General features: G+C 33.8%; 1 protein-coding gene across 1 annotated transcript; it reads right to left on the reverse strand.

The window, feature by feature from the left end:
- Nucleotides 1-9,688: 9,688 nt before the first annotated feature.
- LOC145014653 (uncharacterized) lies at nucleotides 9,689-15,551 on the reverse strand. Its single transcript, XM_078973081.1, has 8 exons — nucleotides 15,537-15,551; nucleotides 15,392-15,464; nucleotides 15,072-15,320; nucleotides 14,891-14,962; nucleotides 14,110-14,780; nucleotides 13,751-13,991; nucleotides 10,595-13,667; nucleotides 9,689-9,704 (listed from the first exon to the last, which is right to left on the reverse strand). The coding sequence occupies exons 1-8, from the start codon at nucleotides 15,549-15,551 to the stop codon at nucleotides 9,689-9,691; spliced, it is 4,410 nt and encodes a 1,469-aa protein (XP_078829207.1).
- Between the last annotated feature and the right edge of the window lie 149 nt (nucleotides 15,552-15,700).

Raw genomic sequence — 15,700 nt, forward strand, 5'->3', positions numbered from 1 at the left:
ATACCTACGGATTGCCTACAGAATAAGGTGATCTGTAGGTAATCCGTTGGTATTTACTTACAGATTATCTACGGTATTTTTTTATTTTTCTATTTTCAAAGGTCAAATATCGTTTTTTTCGTTTCGTTTTTTTCACAACTTATTTATGTTGGATTAGTGTCTAAGTCCATAACTATTTTGGTATGTACTTGACCCGATTATAAGCATGGTCCTTTTGGGTTGCCTTCACCATAGCAATATGTAGGATGATTTAAGGAGAGAAAGGTTTAAATATGATTTATTAATATATTATGAGAATAATATATTAAAGGAGAAATCGTATTGTTTAATTAATATTGGTCAAGAATTAATTAAGAATTAATTTTGTGGTTAAAATAGATTAATTAAACTTAGGGGACTGAAGTTGTAATTATAAGATAATTATAATTGGGCTATGGATCACCTAATAATATATAGGTTGAACGAATTCTATGGGAAGCCCATTAGAAATCGTCCAAGGGATATGTTTAAGGAGTCCATGGGCTGCTTAGGGCCTAAGCAGTCAGATTAGGGTTTCCTAGTTGTAAACCCTAATAGCCTACATGTATAAAAGGGACCCTTAAGCCCCAAAAACGAGGACAACACTTCCATTAGGGTTTCCAGCCGTTTTGGTGCCTCTTTTTCTTCTCCTCTTCATCTAAGTTGCATATGGTGTTTGTGACTCCATTAGAGGTACTACACTTGTGGTACTTGCTTTCAAGAGCTAAGGAAATTCAAGGAACTAGTTGTTATTGCTATATAACAACAAAAGGTATGTATTCTAGCTTTATATATGAATTTTGAAAATTATAGTAGCATGCCAGGTTTCTTTTTGTGTTCATAAAGCTGTATAACTAATAGTGAAAACATAGATCCAATACTAGGGTTGCATGCACACACAGGATTGTTTGTATAAGACCCATCAGTGGTATCAGAGCCATTGGTTTTTGTTTTCAATTAGCTTTTATTCAAATTTGTGAACTTGACATATTAGGGTTTATGGCTAATAAACCCTAAAGGCTTGGTAATTTTCGCAATCCGGGTTGCAAAACCCTAGATGGCGATTTTTGCTAGGGTTTCCCAAATCCTTTCCTTAGCCTCCAAGATTTTGAAATCTAGGGTTATCCAACCCTTGGATTTCGAAATTACCTCCTTCCCCAAGGTTAGATCCTAAATTTTAGGGATTTGGATAATCCCATATCTTGTAATTATCTTTTAATTGTTAAATATGGTAATTAAAGATCTTGAATTATCCCATCCCTTATTTTCGAGATTTAGAGAGGGATTCAAGGGATTAGGATATCTTAGATGTATAATTGGTAATTATCCTCATGATCTAGATAATCCCTTGTGATTTAATAATTTAAATTAATTGTTTAATTTATGGTAATTATTAAATCAAGAGTTTTAATATTTAAAATTTTAATTTAAATGTCTTAAATTCGAAAATTTTAAGTGAGATTAAAACCTAATTGTTTTGAAGAGTTTCAAAACTTGCCCTCAAGTTTTGGAATTTAAATTGTTGATTAAAAGTTAATTTTGAAAGTCTAAATTCCAAAACCCTGATTTTGAAAAGTTCAAATTAAACCCTTATGGTTTTATTAAATTAATTAAGTGTATAATTAAAAGATATTTAATAAATCCATAATGATTTTGGTTAGTTAAAAGTATAATTTAAACCACCTAGTATTTTAAAAGTGTAAAATACACCCTTATACTATATATAACATTAAAAGTTTAATATTATATATGTATAACTAAAAAGTCAGTCTTACCGTTAGTAGGCCTCATTCACGAAACTAGTCTATAAGGGGTGTTTAAGGAAATTGCCTATAAAATGGCGATTGAATGGGTATCCACTCTTACCCACCGCACTTTTGACTAGTGGAGGGTCGTTAGCCGAACGGGTAGGATAGGACAGAAACCTTCCATTATAAGTATAATGAAGTACAAAGTAACTAAATGCTTTTTCAAATTCCCAAATCATAGTTACTTTAGGCAAAATGTGAAATTGTATGCTAACCCATGGAATTACACTTCGTACCCTTGTCAAACGTTAGTGGAGCGTGTGTGGTTAACCGGCACACTAATTTGGGGATGACATTGGTGGCAAAGGGTGGCTCGATGCTTATCATAGATCAATGGAGCGTGTGTGGCTGACCGGCACATTGATTAGGTGATAGTAGCATTGGGTGCACCACGTGATTCGTATGGTTATTTACACCTTGTTTGTGATCCTCGGCATCCCAGTCAAGAATAGTAGGGCATAATCGAGATTAAACATGCCATTGAAGAGTTCAATGAGTCTCAAAAGATCTAGGAGTTTCAATTCATTTAAAACTTAAACTTATTTTTCGTTTTTCATGGTGGAAATTGGTAAATCGTCATTTACCTACCTTCAAATATTCTGCAACTAGATTACGGCATCCATCTTCTAGGTTGTAGAGTATTGTGTTGGATGCTAGCTTGATGTTTCATTTGGGTGTTGCATCAAGAATTCTAATCAACTTAACTTGAATTTTCTCCCGTTTTGTAGATGTCTGAATCTTACAATGGTCTTCCCAAATCCTTTGGAACAAGCTTTCCAAATGAAGATGACGTTCCGAGATACGATCAAGGAAATAAGAGTCATGCTTCACTTCCTCCACCTCCTCCAATTATTCTCCCTGACCCACAAGTTCAAAGGCTTGAAAAGTTCAAGCTCACTCAAGCCCTTTTGGCAAGTAAACACGAAGATGGGAAACCTGTGTGTGCGCATGTCTTAGAGATGAAGTCATACATTGATAGGTTAAACATGTTGGGTGTCGAGATTTCAAGTGAGTTGGCTGTTGACTGGGTTCTTCAGTCACTTCCTGAATCATATAGTGAGTTCGTTAGAGAGTACTATATGATGGACCACGACGTGACCCTAATTGATCTCACCTATTTGCTTATAGCTGCTGAATCAGCAATGATTTGGCGTGCTGGTCAAGCAAATTTGTCTAGTGAATCAAACTCCCAAACTTCAATGGACACTGGCAACATTGGAAGTCTAGAAAGAACTAAGTCTGTGATTGTCCGATGTGTTGTGCCAAAGGAGTCTATTTGCTTTTATTTCCAAGAGAAGGGGCATTGGAGACGAAGCTGCCCTAATTACCTGAGAGATCTAAGAGATGGGAGAGTCAAGACGTATGGCTCTGCTTCAGGTAAAATCCATTAACTAACTCTTTTAAGTTCCTATTCTAGATTCTTAATACATTATGTGATAAGATTACATTTTGATGTTTTGTAGGATCGAAGAAAAGAAAGGAAGCTTGAGAAAAGAAGTGAGCTGAATCTGATCATGAAGAAATGGATTTCGATCGCATTACTTGAAGAATGGATTCTTGAGCTACAACTTGGAGTTAGAATAGATTGTTAACATAGTTTTTCAGTTGAATTGCATTGTAAGGACAAGTTTTTTCCGCAATAAAATAAATTTTGATTTTGTCTTATTTATTTATCCTTACAATGAAATATATGAAAAATTGATGTTCATGTACTTCTATTATTAGCAAAATGGATTTGATTCTTAATTATGGAAATGTCAAAAGTGTACCAAATAGGGAGACTTTCTCATCGCCCAAGTTTCAATTGGACAGAAACTTGGAATCATGCAATGTGTATTGTATGATGAATGGAAAACTTTCACATTTGGGAAACTTAGACTAATTCTTTGGCAAAGTGTCAGTTGAAAGACTAGGAGATCAAGTACACTAGGTTGTGCGTTGATCAAGTCCACCACAAGAGTGACAAAGATATTCGTCATGATTTACTAAAGTTTAGTAAATGTGATTATACTTATAAGATTAAGTGTAATTCTGAGATTGATTGAAAGAGTTTCAATGAATAGTAGAACGAATAAAGAAGAATCAAGTAGGCAGAAAGATAAAAGTTTCTCTCTTCTAGAAAGAAGGGAGAGTACCTTTTATTGTGTTTTATGATAAGTCTTAAAGATTAAGAACCATGTCTCAATAGATCCTCTAAGTGAGTCTTAGTGCAATTGCATGTCTAAGAAGAGGAATCAAGTATTGTAGAAATGGTTAAATCAAGAAGTCAATCATACTTCGTTCCAATATCAAGTCTTAAAGTCAAGATTGTGACATTGAGTGAAAAGTTTTAAGTAGGTTTATAACACTCATCAAATATGGAACTTGGAAAAGTTTTCTCATTCTTGTACATTTCAGATTAGTAAGTTGTGATGTCTTGGATAAGACAAAGACCAACTAGGACCAACTTGTGAAGTGTTCTTGTCTTAATAATAACTGCACTAACTCTTGAATATTTGATTGTCAAGAAATGTTTCTTGACAAAGAGAATCATATATGTCAAGAGGTCAGTGGGAGTTTTAATGTTTTGAAAAAGTTTCAAGAACAAATCAAATAAACCTTATCGATCATCACTAGCGCACGAGTTGAGGTTTACAACCTATCGTGTTGACATTATTTTGATTCTGTGCCAATCCAATCGAGTTAATTATGCATGTGAGTTCTATGAATTCTCATTTGAATGCATAAAAAAGCAAGGACCTTGATCAATGAAAGTACATTGATAAGAAAGGGTGAGCTACTTAACTACTTGGATGACGTGGTAGGCAGCTGTGCTACCATAAGGCAAGAAATCAAGATTAAGAAAGGTTAGTCCATATGAGTTTGAATTTGTCATAAACTTTGGTTTTAACAAATTCACATGGATAGGAACAAATACACCATTTAAATCTAAGTGTCATAAGATTTCCTCCTTCATGAAAATGATTGTGAGGAAATGCTTTCACTGAGAAAGATTTTAAGAAGATAGTGATTGTAAAATTGCATTCTCGAATTCGATCATGGTTACGGTATCCCTTTCCATAATTTGAATTGTGAGGTTTGGCAATTAGTCTTAATTGTTAAGACACACATATGAACTATCTAAGGCAAAGGTGTATAAGTTCAAGAAGCCTTGATAAAAGATTATCAAAGCACTAAGTATTAGAAACATGGACTTAAGAAATTCAATAGTTATTGTCTTTCTGAAAGTTAAGATGTTTATGAATACATGTCGAAGCTAGTGGGAGCATAAGTGTTATGTTTTATAGTAATCATCATGATAGTGGGAGCATAAAAGTTATGATTGTATGATTATTATGGAAAGTATTGCAAGTTAGCAATATTAATTATAGAAAAACAAAGATTCAATTTGCAAAGTTGCATGGGTTGAAAAGTTGTTTTACTATAATTAAGGGAGAGAATATTATACTCCGTTTCAAAATCTAAAGCTTAGATTAAGAAATTTTAATATTTTCAGTCAAAGGATACATTGTGTGTTCTTAAAACGATTATGATTACGGCATCCCTCTTCATAGTTCGAATTATGAGAACATGACACATAAAATATTATGGCAAAAGATTGGTAAAGTATCATATCTTTATGTAGGACATTATGCATCGTGTCCCATACGCTTCGGGTATAGGATCGATTGCAAATGCTATAGTATTTTACCATTCTAAAATTTTCCAAATGTCTAGCGCATTTAGAGGGAAAAAAGGGACTAGAATTGGTTTTGACTAAAATAATTAAACAACTATTAAAGGACAATCCAAAGTTCGACGAGGATTGGTCGCTTGTGAGTAGTTGGAAGTATAGTATTGAAAAAATATGGAAATGTTTCCATATTGGATGGACCATATCGACATCATTACAAATAGAAAAGATTCTATTAAGAATGGGTTGTCATGAGGGTAATATGGAAGCGTGTTCATATTAGGAAGTAAATATTGAAAATCTAGATTAGAAACTTTTATGCAAAAGGATGTTCAAAGGAATGTACTTTGAGTGAGAGACATCATATCTAAGGAATTGTCTTGTAACAATCTCAGATAGAAGACTTTGTAATATCATTGGCAATAGTGCAATGACATTATGAAGGGATCGTTGCATAAAGTGTTAAGATCTAGCATATTCTATAAGTAGCGAGAATTTGATATTCTTACACTTATGAAAATGGATTTGGAGTTGTGAAATGAGAATGATTGGAAATGTGTTCAATTGATCTATTTCACAAAGCATGGACCATAGGAAACACGGTGTGCATGCTTAGAGCATGGGACAATTGTTGTTGTAATTCAAGCAATGAGTTGAATATCCGAAACATTAAATGATAAATAATGAGTAATCAATATGGTGGATAAATAGAAGGGTTTTATTTACTCTCACAAGTTTGGGGCCATATAGGATTAAGTATTGTTGTTATGTTTCAATTTGCATGTTTTGACTTCCAGAATAACTAGGTTATTCAAACATCCACAGTTGGTCATACGTTGGGAGTAGGTATGAATAAAGACTGTCATGAATTTGTCTGTAGATTGTCTGAAGTGTTTAGACATGGCACAAGTTTGCTGTAGAGTTCGTGAGTGCTTTGATAAGATTAAAGTATTGGATTAAACCCACGCTCACTTGGATCACTTCACGGTTTTATCACGAGTGATTAGTGAGACGATAATATTGTATATTCTTGAAACCGAGACGTGTGAGCTGTTATTTGTTGGTCAGTTACACATTGATAATAAGTAAACGCACCAGTAACTTGGTGTTATAAAACTTATTGTTGTGTGTGATTCGATCAGTAAATGCAAGCGAGCATTTGAGTCGAAGTTTATCCATTCCTTTTACCCAAAGTGGGATAAAAGCGATATATGTGGGCCTCTCGATGATTTAGTGATGACACCTAACTAAGTTGATGTGTTCAATTGTAGTCTGTTATCAGTCGTCATGAATCGGAAAGCGGGAAACAGTATAGAGAGAATTATTGAAATTCATGTCTTTTGTCTATACGATATCTTGAGAATGGAGGAATATATAATCCCTTATCTAGAGGACACGCTATCTGATAAGATCAGAGTTGACAACGGCTTTTGAAAGCTACGATTGCTGATCAGGTTCTGAAGTCATACGGAAAATAGTTATTAGACTTATCCAAGTGGGAGACTGTTGGATTAGTGTCTAAGTCCATAACTGTTTTGGTATGTACTTGACCCGATTATGATCATGGTCCTTTTGGGTTGCCTTCACCATAGCAATATGTAGGATGATTTAAGGAGAGAAAGGTTTAAATATGATTTATTAATATATTATGAGAATAATATATTAAAGGAGAAATCATATTGTTTAATTAATATTGGTCAAGAATTAATTAAGAATTAATTTTGTGGTTAAAAGAGATTAATTAAACTTAGGGGACTGAAGTTGTAATTATAAGATAATTATAATTGGGCTATGGATCACCTAATAATATATAGGTTGAACAAATTCTATGGGAAGCCCATTAGAAATCGTCCAAGGGATATGTTTAAGGAGTCCATGGGCTGCTTAGGGCCTAAGCAGTCAGATTAGGGTTTCCTAGTTGTAAACCCTAATAGCCTACATGTATAAAAGGGACCCTTAAGCCCCAAAAACGAGGACAACACTTCCATTAGGGTTTCCAGCCGTTTTGGTGCCTCTTTTTCTTCTCCTCTTCATCCAAGTTGCATATGGTGTTTGTGACTCCATTAGAGGTACTACACTTGTGGTACTTGCTTTCAAGAGCTAAGGAAATTCAAGGAACTAGTTGTTATTGCTATATAACAACAAAAGGTATGTATTCTAGCTTTATAAAGCTGTATAACAAATAGTGAAAACATAGATCCAATACTAGGGTTGCATGCACACACAGGATTGTTTGTATAAGACCCATCAATTTATACTTTGATTGCTTTGTTTTAACCAATTTATACATAACATAAACTTAGAAACAAACGTATGCATCATTAAAAAAACAAAGTATGAATATAGATAGCGATTTCTTTGTTCGTATATAGTAATGGTTTCTAACTAGGCATATGTTTGTATGTATGTTTATGTTATGTATAAATCGGTCAAAACAAAGCAATCAAAGTATAATTAAGTTGTGAAAAAAATAAAACGAAAAAAACGACATTTGATACTTGAAAAATAGAAAAATAGAAAATGACCGTAGGTAATCCGTGGGTAAATACCTACGGATCGCCTAAAGAATAAGGTGATCTGTAGGTAATCCGTTGGTATCTACCTACAGGTTACCTACGATATTTTTTTATTTTTCAATTTTCAAAGTTTAAATATCATTTTTTTCGTTTCGTTTTTTTTTTTCACAACTTATTTATACTTTGATTGCTTTGTTTTCACCAATTTAATGATAACATAAACTTACAAACAAACGTATGCATCAATATAAAAACTAAATTTTAATTTAGATAGTTTTTTGTTTGTTCTGTATATAGTAATGGTTTCTAACTAGGCATACGTTTGTATGTATGTTTATGTTATGTATAAATCAATCAAAACAAAACAATCAAAGTATAATAAAGTTGTGAAAAAAATAAAACGAAAAGATTGACATTTGATACTTGAATAACAGAAAAGTAAAAAACGACCGAGTTAATCTGTAGGTAAATACCTACGGATTGCCTACAGAATAAGGTGATCTGTAGGTAATACGTAGGTATTTACCTACAGATTACCTACAATATTTTTTGAGTTTTCAATTTTCAAAGGTCAAATATCGTTTTTTCGTTTCGTTTTTTTTTTCACAACTTATTTATGCTTTGATTGTTTTCTTGTAACCAATTTAAACATCAAATAAACTTACAAACAAACGTATGCATCATTAGAAAAAACAAATTTGAATTTAGATAGCTTTTTGTTTGTTTTGTATATAGTAATGGTTTCTAACTAGGCATACGTTTGTATGTATGTTTATGTTATGTATAAATCGGTCAAAACAAATAAATAAAAGTATAATTAAGTTGTGAAAAAAATAAAACGAAAAAAACGACATTTGATACTTGAAAAATAGAAAATGACCGTAGGTAATCTATAGGTAAATACCTACGGATTGCGTACATAATAAGGTGATCTGTAGGTAATCCGTAGGTATCTACCTACAGATTACCTACGGTATTTTTTTATTTTTCAATTTTCAAAGGTTAAATATCGTTTTTTTCGTTTCGTTTTTTTTCACAACTAATTTATACTTTGATTGCTTTGTTTTCACCAATTTAATGAGAACATAAACTTACCAACAAACGTATGCATCATTATAAAAACTAAATTTTAATTTAGATAGCTTTTTGTTTGTTCTGTATATAATAATGGTTTCTAACTAGGCATTCGTTTGTATGTATGTTTATGTTATCTATAAATCGCTCAAAACAAAGCAATCAAAGTATAATTAAGTTGTGAATAAAATAAAACGAAAAAATTTACATTTGATACTTGAATAACAGAAAAATAAAAAATGAGCGTAGGTAATCTGTAGGTAAATACCAACGCATTGCCTACAGAATAAGGTTATCTGTAGGTAATCCGTAGGTATTTACCTACAGATTACTTACGGTATTTTTTGATTTTTCAATTTTCAAAGGTCAAATATCGTTTTTTTCGTTTCGTTTTTTTCACAACTTATTTATACTTTGATTGTTTTGTTTTAACCAATTTATACATAACATAAACTTACAAGTAAACGTATGCATCATTAGAAAAACAAAGTATGAATATAGATAGCTATTTGTTTGTTCTGTATATAGTAATGGTTTCTAACTAGGCATACGTTTGTATGTATGTTTATGTTATGTATAAATCGGTCAAAACAAAGAAATCAAAGTATGGTTAAGCTGTGAAAAAAATAAAACGAAAAAAATGACATTTGATACATGAAAAATAGAAAACTAAAAAATGACCATAGGTAATCTGTAGGTAAATACCTACGGATTGCCAACATAATAAGGTAATCTGTAGGTATTCCGAATGTATTACCTACAGATTACCTACGGTATTTTTTTATTTTTCAATTTTCAAAGGTCAAATATCGTTTTTTTTTTGTTTCGTTTTTTTTTTTTCACAACTTATTTATACATTGACTGTCTTGTTTTAACCAATTTATACATCAAATAAACTTACAAACAAACGTATGCATCATTAGAAAAACCAAATTTGAATTTAGATAGCTTTTTGTTAGTTCTGTATTTAGTAATGGTTTCTAACTAGGCATACTTTTTCACAACTAATATGAGAAGTCAGTGTGCAGCAGCTTTGAGTCCAAAGTACTTTCGTATCTCTATATTTGCTTTCTGCATACATATATACTAGCCGTCTACCCGCGCAAAGCGGCGGGGCACGTGAGTTCTTTCGGTGATATGTTTCCATTACAAAATTGTTATGTTAAAAAAAAGTACATGTTGAAGACAATATAATCAAACTATGGTGTTATTTGTTACATCATGCATCAAATAACCAATAAAAAGCAACCAGTCAAGACGATACAAAATATTAATCGTGCAATACTTCTTTATACACCACATTTGCTGTATAAACCCCATCACCTTTTGAATTTTCGTTAGGCTGTACTAATACTTTTGTATTGCAACGTGAAACCCCTCTGGACAATGCAACATAAAGTTGTCCATGCGAGAATACTGGTTCTGGAAGATAGATACCTACATATGGAATTGTTTGTCCCTGAGCTTTATTGATTGTCATTGCAAAGCACAATCGAATAGGAAACTGTTTCCTCTTTAGCTTGAATGGGAACATATCATCATCAGATGGACATAAAGGAATCTTAGGCAAAAATATCCTTGTTCCTGCATGTTGACCAACAGCTATTTCTGCATCAATAACATTTTGCTGAAAGCTTCTACATATCAATCGGGTGCCATTACACAACCCATTTGCTGGGTCAATATTCCGTAACAGTATTATCGGACATCCAACTTTTAATCGAAGGTAATGCGGAGGTAAACCACTAACACTGATCGAGTTTAAGAATTCCAACGGATAGAAGCCATTTTTATCATCTATGGCTTCATCGACACTATAGTAAATTCTCTCTTCTCCTTGAAATCGATCGATCATGTAATCGTTAATCGCATCGACACTATCATTTTTTGTAGATAATATTGCCCACGATATGATATAATCTGATTCAGACCTATTAAATTCCAATGAGGGAAACACTGCATCAATCAAAGAATCTAATGGTTTTTCTTTATCAGTGTATGGAATGACCATATCATCAGGGATGCGAATAGAACTTCCGTCCACTGTTTCTTCAACTCCATCACCAACCCGTAATAGAAAGTTTGAGAACCATGGATCAGTAAGTGCTCTCATATTTATTGTTAACCGCAACTTTATAATCGAAGACCAAAGAGGCGACATTCGTAGGCTAGAGTCTACAATTTGTGCTCGTGTCCCACGTCTTACGACTGGCAATACTTGTCTAAAATCGCCTCCCAGAACCATTATCTTTCCACCAAAAGGGAGTGCCACCCCAGTGATATCTTGCATTGTCCGATCAAACGCCTCCACCACCTGTCGCTTTGCCATCGATGCCTCATCCCATATGATTATTTTTGCAAGCCGAAGTAGTTGAGCGGTACCGCTTTGTTTTTGGATTCTACAGAATGAGTTATTATCTGGAGTTAGAGGAAGTTTGAAACGCGAGTGAGCTGTTCTCCCCCCAGGCATGTTATTAGCCGCAACACCCGATGAAGCTGTGGCGAGTGCAATATGACCAAGTTTGCGTATATTAGCAAGTAAAGCTTTGTACAGATATGTTTTTCCTGTTCCGCCAGGACCATCTATGAAGAACACTCCTGTACAATCAGTACACACATGCCTCATGATCTCATCATATGCATATTTTTGTTCAGGATTGAGAAACTCTTTGGCACGCAAATGGTCATCTTCCACAATTATAGAGCATTCTTCTTGTACCTCTCGAAAAACTCCAGACTGAAAATTCAAATCGGTGTTTACAGTCGGGAGATCAAAGTTATCAAGCTTGTTACCCATAGACTGTAGGAATACGCTTATGTCTGTAAGGACCATATTTTGTACTCGATTGACATTATCGTATTGTCTACTATAATCTTCGGAGAGAGAATTGTAGTGGGAATTCCATATCTTGCGAACATCTCCAGGATCACAAAAAACTAATATCGTTGCAAACAACCTTCTGAGAGCATTTGGAAACTGAAACAAGGAGGCCTCTACAAGACACTGCGATAAACTATCATCTGTCTCTATTAACCCTCTTTCAAGAGCCGCTTTTCGAAATGTGGGATGTCTTACGTTATTGACTGTGTACAGATCTTCAAAACATGTAGGACCCCTAACATGACATAATAACACACGTAGATAGTATCGCTCACCTTCAGCAGGATTTGCAGAAACCAAACGACCAACTGCTCGTGATACTTTTCGAGGATTCCATAGACTCGATTCTTTATTCCATGTGAAGTGTTTGGGAAAATCTTTGTATAAATATTCTCTTGCATTAACGTTATCTTTATTCATCTTGAAAAATGCAGTCAACATTGATCTCTTATCTTTCTCCCTCTCAACAACTGATTTCATTGCATCATCATCAGTGAACCTAACCAACTGTTGGTTTGGAAGATGCAATTGCAAAGTGATCACATTAGGGTGGATTTGATTAAGAGAAAAGCTAAAAATTCGCCATACTGCTTCTGGAGCGGAGACGTATCGTGCATCCTGAAAACGTTTTATCTCATTGATAACAACAGGTTGTGCATCTGGATCAATATGGATAACTTGCTTGTCATGACCCTTGTAAATATACTTAAAGATGTATTTCACTGATGTTATACTCGAGCAAACCTCAACATTTAGATGGCAGTTGAACATCATCAACAACTTTGGGTTATATGGGACAACCCATCTATTATCCATCATAATACCTTGTTTATTCACAGCAATTCCATTATCTCTCCTTCGATAAACCGGATATGTGTCCTTTCCTTGTGTTGTGGCTTCGTTGAATTGTCGAGGGTATCTAAAACGACAGGTTGGTGGATCACCTTGCATACAAGAACATTTTTTGTTTAATGTACCACAAGGACCATGTATCATGTGTGATTTGACCAGATCGTGTAGTATAGGATACTTTGTCGGGTTTGGAATTTCGGCACACACATACTTGTCATAATGGTCTGTATTGGTGAGCTTCCATTCAGGTTTCATTATTAAGAGAAAATGAGCATGTGGTAAACCACGTTTCTGGAACTCTATTACATAAACATATGCACTCACCACACCAAGGACATGCCTCTTCAAGAGTTGTTCCTTAAGGTCATGTAACTTAGCACGAAAAACTCTTGCAACCAGATCTGGTCTATCTTGTGCTGTTTGAAAATGAAGTAACTCATTTTGGATTTCAGGCCAATTCGGATTGCACGTTATTGTAAGGAATATATCAGGTTTCCCTCCATCTTGAACTAAAGCCATAGCATCGAGAAATCGTCGTCGCATGTCACGAGGACCTCCGATGAAACTTGCTGGCAAAACAACACGTTGCCCAATCATACTTGCTTGTACCTCACCGACATTGACACAATCCACAACACCTTGGTATAACTCCGCTCTTATTGTAGATTGGTTTTTTCTACAAAATTCCAAACGCGAAGTCTCAATCTTGATGTAGATATCTACCACAAATTGTTGTAATAATCTCCCTCCTAACATAATTACGTTCAAGTTTGATCGAATCTGCAACTTGTAACAGTAGTACTCCCGCATAGTTACAGTTTTCCTACCCGTTCTTATATCAGTCTCTACATAATGATTAAATTGAATAAATTATATCAATTTTTACATTTGTAAAATTTAACAATATTAAAATTGTGGCTATGCGTACCTTCTAGATCTTCATCGAAGATTTGGTCGTCATTAACCATCTCATTGAATGAAACCCCTTGCCTTAGTATGTTAGAATGCCATCCAGGCTCACCATTTGGAAAGAATAAAGGATAACACAATGGGTCATAACATCCCCAATAAGATTGAATTGTTTTTGGTTTGTCGGACCTTCCATATACTATAATACTTCTTTTATATGCGGTTATGTTGTCATTGCCTTCAATCCAAATACCAGCAACCTGTGAAATTATACAATAGAAAAAATATGATTAAAACTGGTACGTAATTTGCATAGTTATATTTAATACATGAAACATCTTTTTTCTCAAAAACATATGTACATAATTAATTTCAAACCTCGGATGTGGTTGGCCGGTTGTACACCCTTTGGTCTAGTTCTACTGATGCATTTAAAGTGACTCTGTAATTGTCGAGCGGTCCTAGATCAGCAAGGCTACGAAATATTGCAACGTATGGGTTTGTAGCAAGAACGCGAGTCAAAATTTCAACAATTGGTTTAGCAAGATTCTTCCATTCGAGTCTATTTGACATCTCAGCTTCAACATCGTAAAAATACAATTGTAAGAACTTAGGTTCATCCTTTTTCCTTGGAACTAACTGATCGATTCTATGGTATATCCCTCCATTCACACAAAAAGTGTATACCCCAGATGTCATATTGGCCATCGATTCATCCACTTCTACGCCCATTGATGCAAATGAATAGTTGGTGTTGTATGCACGTATATTCTTTCTAAACAATTTGCCTAATTTTGTTTCTGAGGTGAAAAGATTGTGTAATTCGTCAGGAATAGATGAGTCTGCCAACTTTGTCTTTCCACTCATGCAACAAAAGCCAGCAGATTCAAATTGTAGTCGTTTTGCCCCACAATAACTACATATATCATTGAACTTCACCACACGATGTTTTTTACGGATACCGGCGAAAACAAAACTATATGGATCATCCGAGATGCTACCATTTTGTACTGATGGAGTGACATTGCCATGGATACAACCTTGTGGATCTGTAGACATTTTATTCATTAGTTAAATGTAATATAAATAAAATTAAAATAATTACACATAATTATTAGCCACTATATATGATATTTTTCGGTAAAAATCAAATACTGACCTATTGATGTTGAAATTTGAGTTATCAATTCATCGCGTGGAGGTAGTATTACGTCAGGCTGACTTTGAATACCTACGTATAAACAAAAATTTCTCATTAAGAATGTAAATTATGAAAGATTATGGTTAAATGTAATGTTGTACTACTTAGATTGTAATATGATAACTTCAGACATAGTTACCTGGTTTTGTTATGGTTGGTTCCGTCTGACGTTGATAAGGGTTTCTATTATAAATCAACTTTTTTTGACCAAAATCCATTACACATGTAGGAGATGCATTGGTAATATCCACCAGATTCCTATTTACTGTTGGCACATTTGACAAAAATGTTGCGTTTTGACTATTTCCTTCCCCATTAGCTATTCGTCTCATTTTGTTTTTCTCCTTTCGTCGTTCGTAACATGCCTTATTATATGCTTTTCGTTTTTCTGCAATATTTTTTTAAATGAAAAATGTATAACGATGATATACTAATAATGATTGTAAATATGTGATATACCTTTTGTATTTTCTGCATCAATTTGGATAACATTATTATGTTTATTTTCTTTACCGTCAAACCTCATTGCAAACTGTAAAACACACAAAAAAATGTATACTTTATTTTATACATAACAAATCAAAAATTATGATTATTCAAATACGAAATTTATTACCATTTGTTTTTGTTATAATAGTTTAGATCAAAACCAGATTTTATTTATGTGTTTCTGGTAATGTGAATGGTCTATAAGGAGATGATGCTTGAGTTGCCGACATATATTGGTTTGATGATACTTCTTTTCTTAGGTGAAGCTAGTTACTTTGA

The sequence above is a fragment of the Lactuca saligna genome, chromosome 1 (genome assembly GCF_052625555.1).
Source record: "Lactuca saligna cultivar CGN05327 chromosome 1, ASM5262555v1, whole genome shotgun sequence".
NCBI classification, from domain to species: Eukaryota; Viridiplantae; Streptophyta; class Magnoliopsida; order Asterales; family Asteraceae; genus Lactuca; species Lactuca saligna.